This window comes from Mustelus asterias, chromosome 13 (assembly GCF_964213995.1).
Source record: "Mustelus asterias chromosome 13, sMusAst1.hap1.1, whole genome shotgun sequence".
NCBI lineage: Eukaryota > Metazoa > Chordata > Chondrichthyes > Carcharhiniformes > Triakidae > Mustelus > Mustelus asterias.
Genome location: NC_135813.1, coordinates 33,655,774 through 33,677,592, shown reverse-complemented (window position 1 = coordinate 33,677,592; position 21,819 = coordinate 33,655,774). Strand labels below are relative to the sequence as shown.

At 45.6% G+C, this 21,819-nt stretch overlaps 1 protein-coding gene across 3 annotated transcripts in view; it reads left to right on the top strand.

The window, feature by feature from the left end:
* astn2 (astrotactin 2) overlaps positions 1-21,819 on the top strand; it is a 1,763,595-nt gene that overhangs the window by 1,069,296 nt on the left and 672,480 nt on the right. For all 3 annotated transcript variants that reach the window (XM_078226657.1, XM_078226658.1, XM_078226656.1), the window contains 2 exons: positions 16,089-16,213; positions 18,787-18,891. In XM_078226657.1, the coding sequence (XP_078082783.1) occupies positions 16,089-16,213; positions 18,787-18,891 (230 nt within the window). The remainder of the gene's footprint in view (positions 1-16,088; positions 16,214-18,786; positions 18,892-21,819) is intronic.

Here is a 21,819-nt window from a genome sequence, read left to right as displayed (position 1 = left end):
TTAATCCACAAGAGAATGCAGCCAGGCAGCGCGAGCCTTCGCCTCAGTCCAAATGAAAAGTGAGCCTCTTTGGATTAAATGGAAGAAAAGCATCTTATGCTTGCCCAGATGCATTGGATATGACTGTTCTTTTTGACATTGAGCACATGTCTAGAGCTAGTGAAAAAAAACTCTCTGTTCCCCAGCATCTACACAGAACACCGAGTTTACTGTCCGATTGAATGTTCAAACACCATCTTCTCAAGGGAGTTGGTCACTGTTGGCACTTCTAGACTGTCACAAATGAAGGATGTGCTGCTCAGTAAACAGAAGTGGTTCTGAGATTCTGGTTTCGGATATTGATGTACAAACATGTCCGAATTTCATCATGCTTCTAATTTAGAAAAACCAATCAGTTTTTTTAAAGTTCATTTATTAGCAGGCTTACATGAACACTCCAATGAATTTATTGTGAAAATCCCCTAGTTGTCACATTCCGGCGCCTGTTCGGGTTCATTGAGGGAGAATTTAGCATGGCCAGTGCACCTAACCAGCACATCATTTGGACTGTGGGAGGAAACGGGAGCACCCGGAGGAAACCCACGCAGACACAGGGAGAATGTGCAGACTCCGCACAGACAGTGACCCAAGCTGGGAATTGAACCCGGGTCCCTGGCGCTGAGAGGCAGCAATGCTAAACTCCGTGCCACTGTGCCAAAAGGTTTTTTTGAACAGCCATTTTCAATCAGCAGAAAGAGCTAATGTATTAAATATTAATACAAGAGGCACCATTGGCGGCTGCAGAAGGCAGCTACACATGGCACTGTTTAATCTAACCTTTTATTCTGAATGCTATTCACCCAAGGCTTTATTTGGAGATTATGACATTTGCTTCTGAGAAAACAATGAGGTTAGGTTGAGTGGCCACGCTAAATTGCCTCTTACTGTCACAAGATGTCTAGGTTAGGGGGATTAACGGGGTAAATATGTGGGGTTACAGGGATAGGGCCTGGGTAAAATGCTCTGTCAGAGAGCCAGTGCAGACTCAATGGGCCAAATGGCCTCCTTCTGCACTGTAGGGATTCTATGGGGGTGATCTGACCAAAAGAATTCGATGTCCAGGACGGGTGGGAAAACGGGAGAGTTTCAGGTCCATTTTTTGGTTGAGTTCAAATCTGTTATGTTATCCACTTAATGCATAAAAAAAGAGCAGAAATGGTTCCTCGCCTGTCGCGGGGGGCGGGTGGGGGGGGTGTTGTGGGCACTAAGTCGCCTGAACGCTGGCTGAGAGCAGCAGAGGGTGTCATTGCGCATGTTCAGGTCTTTATAGCAGAGACCTGTTATTCAGCCTCCGCTGCTCTCAGCCAGCCTCCATAGATTAAAAACAGCACCCTTCCACACCACAGTACCCCAGCTACCGCGGGGGCCCGTGGCCGAACACGATCCCCCCCCATGATCGGCTGCTTGACCCCTACCACAGTTGGTCACCTGACCCCCCTCCACGATTGGCTGCCCAACCCCCTCTGCGGTCGGCCGTCCGACTTCCACCCCCCCCCCTCCCCGCCCCCCGCCAAATGCCCATGCCCGATCATCCCCTTTCCTCACCATACCAGTCCCTCATGCAGAGTGGCAGCAACGCCACCCCCATTCCCATACCACCCCCCCCCCCACCCCCGCCGTCCCTCCCCCGTCCCCACCATCACCAACTGGCTGGCCCCGGACTGGGCCTGCCCTATCTGGCCCTGCTGTCTTGGCAGTGCCCAAATGGCACTACCCCCTTGCTCCTGTCCTCCACGAGGGAGGTCTCAATGGCCTCCGGTTCTACCAGCGAGGCCATCACAACTGTCCCCCATTCTGAGGACCAGCTGTGTTCCTCTCCAGAGAGAACCTCTCCTGGGAAGGTCACACGGGCAAGTGAGCCTGGATGATAATGTCCCGGGCTCATTAAATCAATGCAAATGCAATGTTTATGTGATTTGAATAAATAATTCAGCCTGGCGCCAGAAATTCCAGCATTTTCCCTTTTGGTTTCAGATTCCAGCATCCGCAGTAATTTGCTTTTATTTCCGCCAGATATCCAGTGGCTCTAAGATCGTGAAAGGTGAGAAATCGGGCACGAACCTGATTTCTCGGCTCTCGTGTGATCTTACTGACTCACACCGCGCATCGGCTGGCGGGGTAAGATCGGCTCCTCTAATTCTCTGAATAGTCTAGATGAAATACTTAATTTTGAGGATTGAATTAAGCCAATGTCAACAGAGGGCAGTACTTTTGCAAAGGAGGCAGGAAGTGGGCTCATTTTCAGGTCAAGAACCCATCTGACATGAACCGGGAACTGATCCACATTTTCAATGAGGTGGAAGCCTAGTTGGAGTGGGGATGAGTGAGCCAGCCAATTAGTGGCTGGGGTGAGGACGTGGGAATTCGGGACACTGGGAAAGAGGTTGTGGTATGGTCAAACATGGAAACCGTTGCTGCGGCGACCATCTGTGAATGATTTGAAAAGGAGCAAAAATCGGTACCTTCAAATTGGGCAGGCGGACAGAGAACTGGAACCCAGGATTGGTTCGGGAAATGTTAGTGTTGTGCCATGCAGAAGGATTTTGTCAAAGCTTCCCGGTTTTTAAATAACATTAAACTTTCCCATTGCTGCTGTCCCTGTTTCTGACAGGTTGACCTGTTCAACTTTACTCACATGACCGCCTATCCAAAGGGTTAGTACATTAGATGGTGAGCTCTTAACTTGGATGGCACAGTGGTTAGCACTGCTGCCTCACAGCGCTAGAGACCTGGGTTCAATTCTCGGCTGGGGTCACTGTCTGTGCAGAGTCTGCAGGTTCTCCCCGTGTCTGCATGCATTTCCTCCGGGTGCTCCGGTTTCCTCCCACAGTCCGAAAGACGTGCTGGTTAGGTGCATTGGCCATGCTACATTCTCTCTCAGTGTAACCCGAACAGGCGCCGGAGTGTGGCGACTAGGGGATTTTCACAGTAGCTTCATTGCAGTGCTAATGTAAGCCTATTTGTGACACTAATCAATAAACTTAATTACACAAATGCATCTAGTTAATGATGTGGGTGACTTGACTTTTCCTCCAAGCCCCCGATCAGTGTGGTCGAGAACAGAGGTTGGCACCCATTTTTGGTTGCTCACCTCTGTATCAGACTGATTCAGTGCACCAACAGTCGCATGTTGCTTCCCTGTAAGTTAAAATGAAAGGTTTGGAAACAAAACAGTTAAACTGCAAACAGAAAAAAAATCACTTTCTTCAAAAAGAAACTTTAATTTCATTCTAGCACTCAGTGGCCTAAGTGTGCCCATTACGGAAATTAACTGAGGACTACCATTAATTTTATTTCCTTCATAATGATAAATCTACACAACGCCATTTATCATTTCACAATGAGTATATTGCTACATTACAAAGCACAGATGTAGTTGGTATTCAGCGGGTGAGCACAGTTTGTGTGGAAAGGCATTATCTTTGAATTTAATTGGAGAGCAGAGTCGTCAACTTGTATGATATCTTCTCATTTCGGTCAATTTACAGACCATAGCCCAGAGGGATTGCTGATGATCCCAATGTTTGTAGCTCGTAGGAGAATAATCCTTCAGCCTTGGAAACGTATCAGCATGGATCAGGGAAAACATCCATCATTCTACCAGACAATTCTGGAATGTTCTTTTCCTTTCCTCAGAGAAAGAAGCATATCTGTAACTTCTTTAAGGACATTAGCGCTGTCAATGCAATTGAAAATAAGCAGTGTCAGAAGAGACTGATGAATCACTCAAAGAGGCAATTTGCCTCTTGCCCTGCGCTTGATGTCGTGTATTGACTCCTTTATAACATATCATTTCTTTCCTCAATGAGCCAGCAAGGAACACTGTGCTCACATCTTGAAGCCAGTCTGCAGAGACCAGCTCATTTTCTTATGTTAGAATTGCCTTGAGGGGACATGAAAATGGCCGGGTTAGCATCAACAGCTGAGCTTTAAGTCCCTGTGGAGGTAGATCTGGGATCCACAAGCAGTTCAGTAAAGCTGGTGAAGTTTCAGGCATGGAAAATATAACCATTCACTTCACAGAGAGACTCAATTCCTTCTTTTGCACTTTGTTTATATGCTTGTTTCTTCCTCCTTCGCATAGGGTGGCACAGTGGTTAGCACTGCTGCCACAGCTCCAGGGACCCAGGTTCGATTCCCAGCTTGGGTCACTATTTGTGCGGAGTTTGCACCTTCTCCTCATGTCTGCATGGGTTTCCTCCAGGTGCTCCGGTTTCCTCCCACAGTCCAAAAAGATGTGCTGGTTAGGTGCATTGGCCGTGCTAAATTCTCCCTCAGTGTAACTGAACTGGCGCCGAGTGTGGTGGCTGAGGGATTTCCACAGTATAAGACCATAAGACCATAAGACCATAAGACATAGGAGCGGAAGTAAGGCCATTCGGCCCATCGAGTCCACTCCACCATTCAATCATGGTTGATTTCAACTCCATTTACCCGCTCTCTCCCCATAGCCCTTAATTCCTCGAGAAATCAAGAATTTATCAATTTCTGTCTTGAAGACGCTCAACGTCTCGGCCTCCACAGCCCTCTGTGGCAATGAATTCCACAGACCCACCACTCTCTGGCTGAAGAAATTTCTCCTCATCTCTGTTCTAAAGTGACTCCCTTTTATTCTAAGGCTGTGCCCCCGCGTCCTAGTCTCCCCTGTTAATGGAAACAACTTCCCTACGTCCATCCTATCTAAGCCGTTCATTATCTTGTAAGTTTCTATCAGATCTCCCCTCAACCTCCTAAACTCCAATGAATATAATCCCACGATCCTCAGACGTTCATCGTATGTCAGGCCTACCATTCCTGGGATCATCCGTGTGAATCTCCGCTGGACCCGCTCCAGTGCCAGTATGTCCTTCCTGAGGTGTGGGGCCCAAAATTGCTCACAGTACTCCAAATGGGGCCTAACCAGTGCTTTATAAAGCCTCAGAAGTACATCCCTGCTTTTGTATTCCAAGCCTCTTGAGATAAATGACAACATTACATTTGCTTTCTTAATTACGGACTCAACCTGCAAGTTTACCTTTAGAGAATCCTGGACTAGGACTCCCAAGTCCCTTTGCACTTTAGCATTATGAATTTTGTCACCGTTTAGAAAATAGTCCATGCCTCTATTCTTTTTTCCAAAGTGTACGACCTCGCACTTGCCCACGTTGAATTTCATCAGCCACTTCTTGGACCACTCTCCTAAACTGTCTAAATCTTTCTGCAGCCTCCCCACCTCCTCAATACTACCTGCCCCTCCACCTATCTTTGTATCATCGGCAAACTTGGCCAGAATGCTCCCAGTCCCGTCATCTAGATCGTTAATATATAAAGAGAACAGCTGTGGCCCCAACACTGAACCCTGCGGGACACCACTTGTCACCGGTTGCCATTCTGAGAAAGAACCTTTTATCCCAACTCTCTGCCTTCTGTCTGACAGCCAATCGTCAATCCATGTTAGTACCTTGCCTCGAATACCATGGGCCCTTATTTTACTCAGCAGTCTCCCGTGAGGCACCTTGTCAAAGGCCTTTTGGAAGTCAAGATAGATAACATCCATTATAGTGTTAAAGTAAGCGTACTTGTGACAGAAAATAAACTTTTAAAAAACTTTAGTTGTAACAGCTTATTTATTCATCAGCTTGCAAGAGGCAACTGGTGTGCAAGTCTTTTTTTAAGAATAAAACTATGGTATGAATTTAAAAGGAGACATGGCATGTGTTTCTGAGTGAACCACATCTCTATCTCTGTTAGCTTTTCTGTTTTGCACCACTCAGCCTAAGGTTAAAAGAACTCTTCATTTTAAATGGCATTATTTCATCTAGTTTCTGCAAGTGCTCCTATGATACCTTGGTAGGAATATGCAGTGCCCGATATGGAGATTGACTATTTGGGTGAGGGAATAAAGAGACTACTAGTACCTGACAAATCATAATCAGCTTAAGTCAGCATCTCAGAGGAATGAGTGTAAATTGGCAAACAATAAATAATTGCCTCAAAACTCCAATGGGGTTCCAAGTTGCTTGGTCTGCACTGGCCCTGGGATTTTCTAGTATGTCGACCGAGTGTTTTATTTCATTTATTGGTGTCGTACTGCAATGAAGTTACTGTGAAAATCCCCGAGTCACCACACTCCTGTTTGGGTACATTGAGGGAGAATTTAGCATGGTCAATGCACCTAACCAGCATGTCTTTCGGACTGTGGGAGGAAGCCAGAGCACCCAGAGGAAACCCACGCAGACGCAGGGAGAAACTGCAGACTCTGCACAGACAGTGACCCCAGCCGAGAATTGAACCCAGGTCTCTAGCACTGTGAGGCAGCAGTGCTAACCACTGTGCCCATTTGATAATGCAGCCACGTAAGAGGTCATGTGGCTGGAATGGGGGAGATATCCTCGGGATCTCAGGGAGAGCACAAATACTGTACATAGCAGTTGAGCTTTGGAAGAAACTACCTTTGTTGGAACCCTTCATGTCGGTGATTGAAGGAATCCATAATATTCTACATAGCATCTTACAAGACAGATATCATCAAGGGTGGAGTCTCCCTACACTCGGAGTTCCCACTGAATGGCTGAATTATAACTCAGCACATCCAGGGCTGCTTCCCTGATCAAGATTCCACCTCCTTTCACTTCCACCGTTCTCCTGAGATGCGATGTGTTGAGTCGAATGAGTCTTTTGGCTTCCAGGTATCTTCCTTTGCATTGCTAAAAGTGTCTGTTCTTTACTGGGTGACAATTCCACAAGCAATTAGAAGAGATTGTCATTGATGTGTGATCTTCGCTGAGTATCAGCAAGCTGTTTAATGTCATTGTTCAATCCAGCCTTGTTTGCACCTTTTTTGTTTGCACCTAACATTTCAAATGTACACTCACTTCCAACAGTGAGTTTTTGGATTGCAATCAGGAATAGTCACCCTGAATGTTTTCCTTTCTTGAATCCGACAGCAGTTGTGGCAATCCTACTGTTGTTCAGAAAGTACGTGCTCCAATTTGCTGTTCATTAACTCCTGCTAAATATATGGTTTTATTGAAGTTGGGTGAGCTTTAATTATCAGGCCTCCCTACCCGGGGGTGACCAGCCAAACCATTGTCTTGCCTGACACATGAAGAATGATCATTTCTTGAAGGTTCTCCGCAGCTATGGAACCATGGCATGGTATGAACTTGCACCTTTAGAAAACAACCAAGAAGAAACTATAAAAACAAAAAAATGGATGAGCTTTTACATCTACGAGATTTGGGAGTTTGTTTTCATAGAATCACAGAATTCCTTCAATGCAGAAGGAGTCCATTCAGCCCATCGGGTCTGCAGCAACAATCCCACTCAGGCCCTATCCCCGTAACCTCACATATTTACCCCGCTAATCCCTCTAACATACTCATCCCAGGACACTAAGGAGCAATTTAGCCTGGCCAATCAACCGAACATGAACATCTTTGGACTGTGGGAGGAAACCCACGCAGACACGGGGAGAATGTGCAAACTCCACATGGACAGTAACCAAGCCAGGAATTGAACCCAGCTCCCTGGAGTCTGCACGTTCTCCCTGTGTCTGCGTGGGTTTCCTTCTGGTGCTCTGGTTTCCTCCCATAGTTCGAAAGACGTGCTGGTTAGGTGCATTCGCCATGCTAAATTCTCCCTCAGTGCACCCGAACAGGTGCCGGAGTGTGGCGACTAGGGGATTTTCACAGTAACTTCATTGCACTGTTAATGTAAACCTACTTGTGACATTAATAAATAAAAAGTAAACTAAGCTAATCTAGCCACTGCTTATATGGTGGAGTATGGTTAACAAGTATTTGGAGTCACAGGTCAGGAATTTCACCTGAGGTACTCCCAGTTTGCCAGTCATTACACTGAAGGTGCTGCACAGAGCTGATCTGTGCAGTGAGCAGCACTTCCAGTGCAATTCCAAGGAAGTTACAGCAGCAGAATAGGGATAGAATCATAGAATCCCTACAGTGCAGAACAAGGCCATTCGGCCCATTGAGCCTGCACCGAGAACAATCCCACCCAGGCCCCAAACCCCATAACCCCACGTATTTACCCTGCTAGCCCCCTGACACTAAGGGGCAATTTTGCATGGCCAATCAATCTATCCCACACATCTTCGGGAGGAAACCGGAGCATTGGAGGAAACCCACGCAGACACAGAGAATTTGCAAACTCCACTCAGTCACCCAAGGCCAGAATTGAACCAGGCGCTGTGAGGCAGCAGTGCTAACCACTGTGCCAAATAGCTCCAAAGAAATCCCTGACTACAAAGTCTACCCACATGATGTAGAAAAAAATATCAAACACCCAACTATCAACACTTCATCCATATCTCTTGCCATTAATGCATCAAGAGATCTGGGTCTAAGATTGTCACAAACATGTTGTCCACGTGTGTGATGTGCTCGGTTGTTGTGACCATATCCTGTCTCAACTTCCCTGCAGCCTTTGACCAAACCATTCGCCTCAACCAGTTCTCCTCCATTGTGCAGGCAAGCGGGATTGCCCTCACATGAGTCCACAGATGAGACTGTTTGAGCGTGAACCACTCTCGCCACCTCAGGGTATCACCAGCAATGGAATATCTTCCCTTTCTTCTCCATTGTTGCTTCTTTAGCTGTCTCGGGATCTATGTCAGTTCGCGTGCGTGTTTTATCAGATTTCCATCCAGGTTAAATGCTTTCAGAGCCTTGTTCATCCAATCGCTGTAAAGTTTTACAACCATTTCTGATCACCCACCCCTCCCCCCCCTCCCCACCCCCCGCCCCCCAATATCTCATTCATCCATTGCCAAACCATTTGCAGCTGTGTCTGCAAAATGTCCAAGTCTACTCTGCAATTTGGTCCTTAAGTCTTCCACCTCAATATCCTTCTTTAAGACCTTCCTTAAATGCGGAGTCTGCACGTTCACCCTGTGTCTGCATGGGTTTCCTCCGGGTGCCCCGGTTCCCTCCCACAGTCTGAAAGCCGTGCTGGTTAGGTTCATTGGCCATGCTAAGTTCTCTCTCAGTGTACCCAAACAGGCGCCGGAGTGTGGCGACTAGGGGATTTTCACAGTAACTTCATTGCAGTGTCAATGTAAGCCTACTTGTGACACGAATAAATAAACTTTAACCTTCGTTAATGTCTACCTCTTGGTCACCCTCATTGGCTGAATGTTTATTTTTGTCTGATGACATCTCTCTGAACTGCTTTGGGATAGTTTGCGACACTAAATGGTGCTATATGAATGAAAGCGATGGGTTTTTTTGTCCAGTTTCTGAGAGACCACCCCAGTAGCTAACAAAACTGAGTTTGAGTGATGTATGGGCTACCTTTGTTTCATTACGTCTATCTTTTATGTACTGACCTGGATTAAAGGGAAAAGGATCATATAATACTACAGTACCTTGTGTTCCTTAGTTCCATTCTTGTTGAACCACAAATTGGGTGAAAATGAACAAAGGATTCCATAGAGTTTATTTCTTACATTAAAGTTGTTTGGTCAGGGTGATCATATCCAAGTGGATTAAAGTATTATGGGAAATACAGGATTCCTTGACTTTTATTGTTTGAGTACATGTTAGCGACAATCTGCTGTTTGTTTCAAATTCTACTTCTTAATAAACCTCATTCATTATACTGTCTGATAGTGTGGCAGTTATCTTTCATCTGAGTGATTAGGGTACATACATTTTTTTTCCAAAGCATACATTAATTGTGGTTAAATGTTCACCCTTAGGCCTACTTTCCCAGAGTATTCCATGCATAAGATCCTGCTTCAGTCCACTCACATGGGGAGCTGTGTTCATGGAAGTGAACTTTTCTATTGATAAAAGTACTTAAAGCAAGATTGAAGCATAAACAGGGGCTGGAATTCTCAGGCCATTCGTGCTCTGGCCGTTCATACCCCGCCAGCGCTACCAGAGAGGACGGAGAATTTGGCGCCCAGCCAAATCTCAATTCACTGCAGCGAGACGGGAGGCTCCCACTGGCGTGAACAGCCAGAGAATTCCGATCATGGACTTCGTGATATGCCAGTCAGAAATAGAAACATAGAAAATAGATACACGACTAGGCCATTCGGATCTTTGAGCCTGCTCTGCCATTCATTTTAATCGTGGCTGTCCACCAAGAATTAGCCACTTCTCTCAGGGCAAGCTGCCCTGCGCCACATGGCCTCGTAGTCTCATTATGGGTGTACATTCTCTGGGTGTCAGCCATTGCTCAGCTACTTGGTGTCCTGCCTCTGAGTTAGCAGGAAGTGGGTTCAAGTCCTAATCTAGAGACTTAAGCACAAGGTGACCAGAATATTTGATCAAATTGTAATATTCCTCTTATAAGGTGCCATTGTAGTAACCAGGGATGAGATGTTAAACTGATGTTCTCTCTGCCCTCTCAGGTGGACATGAAAGATCCAATGGCACCTTATAAGAGGAAAGGCCATAGAGTTCTCCTTGATTTCCTGGACAAAATTACCCCTCAGCAGTGTTAGAACCCAAAATGATTGGGTCATTGGGCGGCACAGTGGCACAGGAGCGGCACAGGGGCACAGTGGTTAGCACTGCTGCCTCAGAGCTCCAGGGACCTGGGTTCGATTCCGGCCGAGGTCACTGTCTGTGTGGAGTTTGCACGTTCTCCCCGTGTCTGCGTGGGTTTCCTCCGGGTGCTACGGTTTCCTCCCACAGTCCAAAGATGCGTGGGTGAGGTTGATTGACCATGCTAAGTTGCCCCTTAGTGTCCCGGGATGTGTAGGTTAGAGTGATTTAGCGGGGTAAATGTGTGGGGTTATAGGGATAGGGCCTGGGATGGGATTGTTGCCGGTGCAGACTCGATGGGCCAAATGACCTCCTTCTGCACTGTGATTTCTATGATTGTCACACTCATGTTTCTGGGAGTTTGTGCGCAAGTTAGCTGACAAGTTACCTGCATCACAACAGAAACAACACTTCAGAAAATTGTAATTCATTGGCTGTAGAATACTTTGGAGAGTACTGGAGTTATGAAAGGTGCTACATATATGCATTCTCTCATGGTGGCACAGTGGTTAGCACTGCTGCCTCACAGCTCCGGGGACCTGGATTTGATTCCCCCTGGATGCTCCAGGGACCTGGGTTTGATTTCCTCTGGGTGCTCCGGTTTCTTCCCACAGTCCAAAGATGTGCGGGTTAGGTGCACTGGCCATGCTAAATTGCCCTTTAGTGTCCCGGGATGCTTTGGTTAGAGGGATTAGTGGGGTAAATGAGTGGGGTTATGGGGATAAGTCTAGGTGGGATTGTTGTCGATGCAGACTTGATGGGCTGAATGGCCTCCTTCTGTACTGTAGGGATTCTATGATTCTTTCTTTTCATCAATAGATTTCTAAATATTAAAATTTGATCAAATATTCTGTACAATATAAAGCAAAATGGCATGGTGGCACAGTGGTTAGCACTGCTGCCTCAGAGTGCCAGGGACCCAGATTCAATTCCGGCCTTGGGTGACTGTGTGGAGTCTACACATTCTCCCCATGTCTGCGTGGGTTTCCTCCAGGTGATCCAGTTTCCTTCCGCAGTCCAAAGATGTGCGGTTAGGTAGATTGGCCATGCTAAATTGCTCCTTAGTGTCCCAAGATGTGTAAATTCAATGGATTAGCCATGGTAAATGTGTGGGGTTACGGGGATAGGGTGGGGCAGAGGGTCTGGGTAAGACACTCTGTCAGAGAGTAGGTGCAGACTCATTGGGCTGACACCCTTCTGCACTGTAGAGATTCTATGGTTCTATTCTATGATTGCCTCAAATTTTTTTATTAACCCTTACTGACCCATTTGCTGCCATCATTGAGGAAACACAAAGCAAAAAGATGTTAAAAGCTGTGAAGCTGGCACTTGGGCATAGTGCAGACATTCGCTGTGCCACAGTGTGTCAGGATCCAGGTTGGCATTCCTGAATCTGCCATTAGGTGAGATATTATAAACAATAAGACAGGACAGGCAAATCAAAGCCAAGACACCTGATGGAAGCCAACTTTAGGATAACATTAGCAAGGGGCCTGAAAGTAGGTTGGCAGTCTGTGCTCTCAACTAGGGAACAGTGTGTGCTGTTGAAAGATTGGAAGAAAGAATTTACATTAAAAAAAACCAGACAATAAATCAGACTGTACAGATTCACAAGTGTTTCTTAATTATCTGCCTTCACTAAATCACAACTCAAGCTGAACTATCTCATTAAATGTTAACATTTGGCACTACTACCTCCTGAATGTAAATCGCACTGTATTTAGGAAAATGTGATGAGCTGTACAGGCTGTGCACTATTGTGCAGGCAAGCATAATTATAGTATGTGGGGCACATATTTACTGAACAGTATAATCTACCACAGGAAGTATTTTTTAAGATGATGTTGCATTGAAGTATGGATGAATTGAAAGTGCTTTCCACAGTAATGCATACTGTAATTTAGATTTATGTGAGCCTTAGTTCATAGAATCATGGAAGTCCTCCCTACAGTGCAGAATGGGGACAATTAGCCCATCCAATCTGCACCGACTCTGACAGAGTGTTTCACCCAGGTCCTCTCCCCTGCCCTATTCCTGTAACCCCGCACATTTACTATGGCCAATCCACCCAACCTACACATCTTGGGACACTAACAGACAACTTAGCATGGCCAATCCACCTCACCCATACATCTTTGGACTGTGGGAGGAAGCCAGAGCACCCGAAGGAAACCCACGCAGACATGGGGAGAACGTGCAAACTCTGCACAGACAGTGACCCAAGGCCGGAATTGAACCTGGGTCCCTGGTGCCGTTAGGCAGCAGTGCTAACTATAATTCAGTTTGTTAAATTCATTGTGAATATTTCTGATTTTTAAATTTCTATTTTTAAAATCACCTTTTGTGCGCTACTTCTGGTATGGTGGAAGCCCCACACACTACTCACCAGAGGGCATTTTGATGAGGTAGAAATGTATGTATATTTGAATTGAATTTCAGAGAATTCTGATAGACGACCGAGTTTCAACAAGAAGTTTTCTAATGTTTGAATCAAACTGACAAGGGACATTCCATTTATAGAGTCATGAAGGATAATTGTATCATTACAGGCCTATAAAAATGCACCAAACATGCACCATGTCAAATACCTCTCAGGTAGAATCATAGAATCCCTTCAGTAGAGAAGGAGGCCATTCAGCCCATCGATCCTGTACCAACCACAAACCCACCCAGGCCCCATTCCCATAACCCCACACATTTACAATCCCCTTGACACTAGGATCAATTTAGCATGGCCAATCAACCTAGGTAAACTGTACATTTGGAAATAAGGGGCACTAAATTTGATAGTTCTCCAAAACAGGTAACGTTTAAAGTTTATTTATTACTGTCACAAATAGGCTTAACATTGCAATTAAGTTGTGAAAATCTCCAAGTCTTCACACTCCGGTGCCTATTCGGGTACACTGATGGAGACTTTAGCATGGCTGATGCACGTAACCAGCACGTCTTTTGGAGGACGTCTGAGGGAGGAAACCCACACAGCCAAGAGGAGAACATGCCAATCCCGCACAGGCAGTGACCCAAGCCGGAATTCGAACCTGGGTCCCTGGCAGTGCTAACCACTGTGCCACCGTGCAGGCCACATTTTTACTCACTTTCACCCACTACAATGCAGGTACCCGACCAGATTAATGCTGCCTGTCATTTAAATTGACATCCGTGTCCAACCAGTACCAGAGACATGGAAAACATAAAGCAGTTTCTTTTTCCTTGTCACCTTATTGTTTCTTTGTGGGTTTTTTGCTGGCCATATCTTGCAGTGTGTCAGCACTCTGCTGCGATGACCAGGTTCTTCCTGTCCTATGATGCTGGAACTTACCTGAATAAGGTAGAGAATCACAGCCATAAATTGTACTCAACAGCAGCATTCCTCACATTTAAAGCATTTTACAATGGAGTGGCGCAAATACGAAGCAGGCAAAGGATAAGGGGTGTGTGAGAAACTGAAGATACAGCTGAATGGTTAGGTTTTCAGAAGGCTTTTGAAGAGAAGAAGAAGCTTAATCAACTTGGAAAGAAAATTCAAAATGCAGGTGCATTGTGGCTGAAAAATCCACTTGCAATGGTGGAATTAATATTCAGCGATGTTAGTCATACTGCTATTAAAACCAGATGCTAAATTCTTTTGATCCACAGAATTACATTGAACATACTGCACTGAACAGGCCATTTGGCACAATAGAACTAAGCCAGTGTTTATGCTCCACATGTGCCTCTTGCCACCACTCTTTATCTAATCTTATCTTTCTGTTCCTGTCTCCCTTGGTTTCTCTCATTTCCCTCTAAATGTACTCATGTTAATCACCTCAACCTCTCATTGTGGTAATAGGTTTTACATTCTAACCACTTTCTCAGTAAAGAAACCCCGATTAAATGTATTAGCACTATCTTATGTTTCTTTGATTTAATTTGATTTATTATTGTCGCATGTATTAACACACAGTGGAAAGTATTGTTTCTTGCACGCTATACAGACAAAACATACCGTTCATTGAGTACCTAGGAGAGAGGGAAAGGAGAGGGTGCAGAATTTGGTGTTATAGCTAGGATGTAGAGAAGGATCAATTTAATATAAGGACCCTCATTCTGGTCTCCTGCACCAAGGGGAATCATAAAATCACAGAATCCCTACAGTACAGAAGGAGGCCATTTGGCCATTCGTGTCTGCAGCGACTCTCCAATACAGCATCTTACCCAGACCCTATCCCCATACAGCCATGTATTTTCCCCACTAAACCCCCTAACCTGCACACCTTGGGACACTAAGGTACAATTTAGCGTGGCCAATCAACCTAACCTGGATTGTGGGAAGAAACTGGAGTACGCAGAGGAAACCCATGCAGACATGGGGGAGAACGTGCAACCTCTACATAGACAGTCACCCAAGGCCGGAACTGAACCCGGATCCCTGGTGCTGTGAGGCAGTGGCATAATTGCATTGTAACTGGACCATTAATCTAGAGACCTAGGGTAATGCTCTGGGGACCTGAGTTCGAATTCCACCACCGCAAATGGTTAAATTTGAAATCAATACAAATCTGGAATTAAAAATCTCATGATAACAGTGGAACCATTGTTGATTATTGTAAAAATTCCTCCAGGGAAGAAAATCTGCCATTTTTACCTAGTCGGTCTATAACCCCAACAAAGTTAGTTTAAGGACAGTCCCATACATGAATATTTAAAAAGTGGAAACATAGAACATAGAACATAGAACAGTACAGCACAGAACAGGCCCTTCGGCCCACGATGTTGTGCCGACCTTCATCTGAAACCAAGATCAAGCTATCCCACTCCCTACCATCCTGGTGTGCTCCATGTGCCTATCCAATAACCGCTTAAATGTTCCTAAAGTGTCTGACTCCACTATCACTGCAGGCAGTCCATTCCACACCCCAACCACTCTCTGCGTGAAGAACCTACCTCTGATATCCTTCCTATATCTCCCACCATGAACCCTATAGTTATGCCCCCTTGTAATAGCTCCATCCACCCGAGGAAATAGTCTTTGAACGTTCACTCGATCTATCCCCTTCATCATTTTATAAACCTCTATTAAGTCTCCCCTCAATCTCCTCCGCTCCAGAGAGAACAGCCCCAGCTCCCTCAACCTTTCCTCATAAGACCGACACTCCAAACCAGACAGCATCCTGGTAAATCTCCTCTGCACTCTTTCCAGCGCTTCCACATCCTTCTTATAGTGAGGTGACCAGAACTGCACGCAATATTCCAAATGCGGTCTCACCAAGGTCCTGTACAGTTGCAGCATAACCCCACGGCTCTTAAACTCCAACCCCCTGTTAATAAAAGCTAACACACTATATGCCTTCTTCACATCTCCTCTATGTTTGCACTATCAGAACCTTTTATAATATTAAAGACATGCATCACTTAGACTTGCTTCTTACAGAGAAAAGAGACCCAGCCTTTATGTATTCATTCATGGGATATGGGGCATTGCTGGTTAGGTCAGCATTTATTGTCCATATGCTCTTAATAAGTATATATTCTGATATAAATCAATTTCTTGCAATATCTGCTTCCTTCATACAGGGAGAACAATTTTGTGAAGGATTTCCCGCAACTTGCTGATGGATTAGTTGTAATTCCCCTTCCTGTGGAAGAGCAGTGTCGGGGAGTTCTGTCTGAACCTTTGCCCAACCTCCAGCTTCTCACAGGTAAGCAAGCATCTGGTGTATTGAATTGAATTGATTTATTATTGTCACGTATTGGGATACAGTGAAAAGTATTGTTTCTTGTGCGCTATACAGACAAGTACAGACATAGGGGAGAAGAAAAGGAGAGGGTGCAGAATATAGTGTTGCAGTTACAGATAGGGTGAAAAGAAAGATCAGCTTCATATGTGATAGGACAATTCAAAAGTCTGATGGTAGCAGGAAAGAAGCTGTTCTCAAGTTGGTTGGTGTGTGTTGTCAGAGTTCTGTATCTTTTTCCTGATGGAAGAAGGTGGAAGAGAGGTCCTTGATTATACTGGCTGCTTTCCCGAGGCAGTGGGAAGTGCAGATGGAGTCAATGGATGGGATTGAGCTACGGTCACAACCCTTTGTAGTTTCTTGTAGTCTTAGCCAGAGCAGGAGCTATACCAAGCTGTGATACATCCAGAAAGGATGCTTTCTATGGTAATTCTGTAAAAACTGACCGAATTTCCATATCCTTTTGAGAGAGTAGAGGCGGATTGGTGGGCTTTCTCAACTATAACTGCAACTTTCTTCACTATATTTCTCAATAATTGTCAATGCCCTGCTGACTGCTTACTGCAATTAGAATATTCTTGCGGACTTGTCCATGTGGGGATGAAAGAAATCCACTGTGCATCAAATAGGCCAGGGGAAATACTGAAAAATGTGTACGAGTGTGCAAAACATCTAATATTGGGGGGCACAGTGGTTAGCACTGCTGTCTCACAACCCCAGGGACCCAGGTTCGATTCTCGGCTTGGGTCACTGTCAGTGTAGAGTTTGCACATTCTCCCCGTGTCTGCATGGGTTTCCTCTGGGTGCTCCCATTTCCTCCCGCAGTCCTAAGGTGTGCAGTTTAGGTGGATTGGCCATGCTAAATTGCGCCTTATTGTCAGAGGGACTAGCTAGGGTAAATGCATGGGGTTGTGGGGATAGGGCCTGGGTGGGATTACGGTTGGTGCAGACACGATGGGCCAAATGGCCTCCTTCTGCACTGTAGGATTCTATGAATAGGTTGTCTCATGCAGTGATGGTGTCTGAATCAGAACATTAAGCTGAAAAATGTGTACGAGTGTGCATAAATCAGTCTTTCCTTAGCGAGATAGTATTTGGCATGTGAATAATTAATTTGATGTTGAAAGTATTACATCTTCATGCATTCTTGCTCTCTAATTATTGTTCATTGCTGCTGTTGTGTTCAATGAAGTTATAAGGGATTGTCCACTGATATGCAGACATTTCAATTCTTGCCACACAAACAAGATGTCACGGTGCAATTCAACATTTCCTTTCCATTCTATTGTAGTCTCTTTTCAATGCCATTTTCAGTAGCAAAATTTCCAATATTGGGTGGCACGGTGGTTAGCACTGCTGCCTCACAGTGCCCAGTTCAATTCCGGCCATGAGTGACTGTGTGGAATTTGAGCATTCTCCTCGTGTCTGCGTGGGTTTCCTCCGGGTGCCCTGGTTTCCTCCCACAGTCCAAAGATGTGCAGGTTATGTGGATTGGCCAGGTTAAATTGCCCCATCGTGACCCAAGATGGGTGGGTTAGATAGATTACAGTAAGAAGCTTAACAACACCAGGTTAAAGTCCAACAGGTTTATTTGGTAGCAAAAGCCACACAAGCTTTCGGAGCTCCAAGCCCCTTCTTCAGGTGAGTCCACATCATTAGATAGATTAGCCATGGTAAATATGTGAGGTTCTGGGGATAATATAGGGGAGGGGGCTTGGGTGAGGTTCTCGGTCAGAGGGTCGGTGCAGACTTGATGGGCCGAATGGCATCCTTCTGCACTGCAGGTATGCTATGATTTCTTTGCTTAAATGAAGTGATTGTGAAAATCCACAGTAGTATTTCCCATTTTATTTTTCCTATTGATTTTAAATTATCACGTTTTCTCCATTTCCCCTTGGGATTGTGGTACCTCTCTCCAATATCAAGAAACCAACCAGGCAACGCTTTACTTTCTTATCTCCTGTTTGAATAACTTGCTGAGATTAAGAACCCGTGCCAAGAATTGGAGCCACTTTGTGGCACAGTTAATTGGAAGCCAGCATACCACATCACAACATTCAAACCACACAGTTCTTTGCCAGCCAACGTACCTGGTTCATAGAAATCATAGAAACCCTACAGTACAGAAAGAGGCCATTCGGCCCATCGAGTCTGCACTGCCCACAATCCCACCCAGGCCCTACCCCCATATCCCTACATATTTTACCCACTAATCCCTCTAACCTACGCATCTCAGGACACTAAGGGGCAATTTTAGCATGGCCAATCAACCTAACCTGCACATCTTTGGATTGTGGGAGGAAACCGGAGCGCCCGGAGGAAACCCACACAGACACAAGGAGAATGTGCAAACTCCACACAGACAGTGACCCAAGCCGGGAATCGAACCCAGGTCCCTGGAGCTGTGAAGCAGCAGTGCTAACCACTGTGCTACCGTACCATGCTGGTTACAACACTTGAAGTAAGGTAACAGTCTGACAAACATTAATGTGCCTTGACTTGGTAATTAATAAAAACCAACTTGGTTTGTTTTCCAGGTGATGCGAAATACAATGAGGCGACTGGCTATCCCATGGTGCAGGAATGGCGAGTTAGAAGCAATCTGTACAAGGTTAAGCTCAGTTCAATAACACAATCTGCAGGTAAAAATAAATAAATGAAGGACTTTGCAATGATTCAAAAGGACTTAGGTGCCATGAGCCTAGCATGAAGATATTTTAACTGAACTGAAGGCAGGGATTAATCAAGAACAGTCAGCATGGTTTTGTTCAGGGGCAGTCATGTCTGACCAACTTGATTGAATTTTTTGAAGAGGTGGTCAGGTGTGTAGATGAGGGCAATGGATTTGACATAGTCTTCTTGGATGTCAGCAAGACTATTGACAAGATCCCACATGGGTGACTGATAGCGAAGGTAAGAACTCATGGGATCCAAGGAAGTTTGGCAAATTGGATCCAGAATTGGCTGATTGGCAGGACAAAGAACAAAGAACAAAGAACAGTACAGCACAGGAAACAGGCCCTTCGGCCCTCCAAGCCTGTGCCGCTCCTTGGTCCAACTAGACCAATCGTTTGTATCCCTCCATTCCCAGGCTGCTCATGTGACGATCCAGGTAAGTCTTAAACGATGTCAGCGTGCCTGCCTCCACCACCCTACTTGGCAGCGCATTCCAGGCCCCCACCACCCTCTGTGTAAAAAACGTCCCTCTGATGTCTGAGTTATACTTCGCCCCTCTCAGCTTGAGCCCGTGACCCCTCGTGATCGTCACCTCCGACCTGGGAAAAAGCTTCCCACTGTTCACCCTATCTATACCCTTCATAATCTTGTATACCTCTATTAGATCTCCCCTCATTCTCCGTCTTTCCAGGGAGAACAACCCCAGTTTACCCAATCTCTCCTCATAGCTAAGACCCTCCATACCAGGCAACATCCTGGTAAACTTTCTCTGCACTCTCTCCAATGCCTCCACGTCCTTCTGGTAGTGCGGCGACCAGAACTGGACGCAGTACTCCAAATGTGGCCTAACCAGCGTTCTATACAGCTGCATCATCAGACTCCAGCTTTTATACTCTATACCCCGTCCTATAAAGGCAAGCATACCATATGCCTTCTTCACCACCTTCTCCACCTGTGTTGCCACCTTCAAGGATTTGTGGACTTGCACACCTAGGTCCCTCTGTGTTTCTATACTCCTGATGACTCTGCCATTTATTGTATAACTCCTCCCTACATTATTTCTTCCAAAATGCATCACTTCGCATTTATCCGGATTAAACTCCACCTGCCACCTCTCCGCCCAATTTTCCAGCCTATCTATATCCTGCTGTATTGCCCGACAATGCTCTTCGCTATCCGCAATTCCAGCCATCTTCGTGTCATCCGCAAACTTGCTGATTACACCAGTTACACCTTCTTCCAAATCATTTATATATATCACAAATAGCAGAGGAAGTAGAGGATGATGGTCGAAGGATGTTTTTCTGCAGAGATCAGTGTTGGGATTCTTGCTGTTCATTGTATATATAGGACCATAAGATATGAAAGCAGAATTAGGCCATTCGGCCCATCAAGTCTGCACCACCATTCTATCATGGCTGATATGTTTCTCAATCTGATTCTCCTGCCTTTTCCCTTTAATATTTGATCCCCTTACTAAATGATTTAGACTTGAATATTGGAGGGTTGATCAAAAAGTTTGCAGATGATACAAAAATTGGTAGGGTGGTAAGTAGGCAATGAGGAGGATAGCCTTAAATTACAGGAGGATATAGACGGCTGGTCAGATGGGCTGATCAGTAGCAAGTAGAAATAAATCTGGATAAGTGTGAAGTGATGCACTTGGGCTGGACAAACAAGGCGAGGTAAAACATGATGAATGGCGGGACACTGGAAAGCACTGAGGTTCAGAGGGACCTTTGGTGTGCATGTACACCAGACCCTTAAGGTAGCAGGACAGGTGGATTAAGTGGTTAAGAAGACATATGGTATATTGGCCTTTATTAGCCAAGGCATAGAATTTAAGAGTAGGGAGGTTATGCTGGAACTGTATAAATCATTGGTTCGGCCACAGCTACAGTACTATGTGCAGTTCTGGAATCCACGTTATAGGAGGGATGTGATAGCGCTGGAAAGGGTGCAGAGGAGATTTACCAGGATGTTGTCTGAGCTGGAGAGTTGATGAACAGAGATTGGTTAGACTGGGTTTGTTTTCCTTGGAGCAAGAGAGACTTAGGGGGGGTGGGGGGCGGGGGAGAAAGTAGATAGGAAGAAACTTTTCCCCTTGATGGAGGTATCAATGACCAGGGGGTATTGGTTTAAGGTAAGGGGCAGGAGGTTTATCATCCAGAGGGTGGTGGGAGTCTGGAACTCACTGCTTCAAAAGGTGGTGGAGGCAGGGACCTTCATAGTATTTAAGAAGTATTATGAAGTACATTTGCGAAGCCAAGGCATATGAGGCTATGGACCAAGTGCTGAAAAATGGGATTAGAATAGTTAGGTGGTTGTTTTTGACCGGCACAGACACAATGGGCCAAAGGGCCTTTCCTATGGTATATAAGGTGGCACAGTGGTTAGCAGCGCTGCCTCACAGCGCAAGGGACCCAGGTTGAATTCTGGCTGCCGGCCGCATGGAGTTTGCGCATTCTCCCCGTGTCTGCGTGGGTTTCCTCTGGGTGCTCCTGTTTCCTCCCACAGTCCCAAAATGTGCAAGTTAGGTTGACTGGCCATGCTAAGTTGCCCCAAAGTATCAAGGGGATTAGCAGGTTAAATACGTGGGGCCTGGGTGGGATTACTGTCAGTGCAGGCTCAATGAGCCGAATGGCCTCATTCTGCACTGTAGAGATTCTATGTACCTCAATGACTCTAAAATTCACAGGGCACGGTGGAAGATCAGGATCCTGAGGAAGATGTTGAAAGCAGGGAAGGACTGCAATTTAGAAAGGTCCAGGCAGGGTGTTTCAGAGGGCAGGAGCCAATAGAGCAATAGGTATGTTGAGAGCCACAGTGAAAGAAATTGGGCTCCAAACAAACATTACAACCTACTGCAGGAATATTTGAGCTTTTTACCTGAG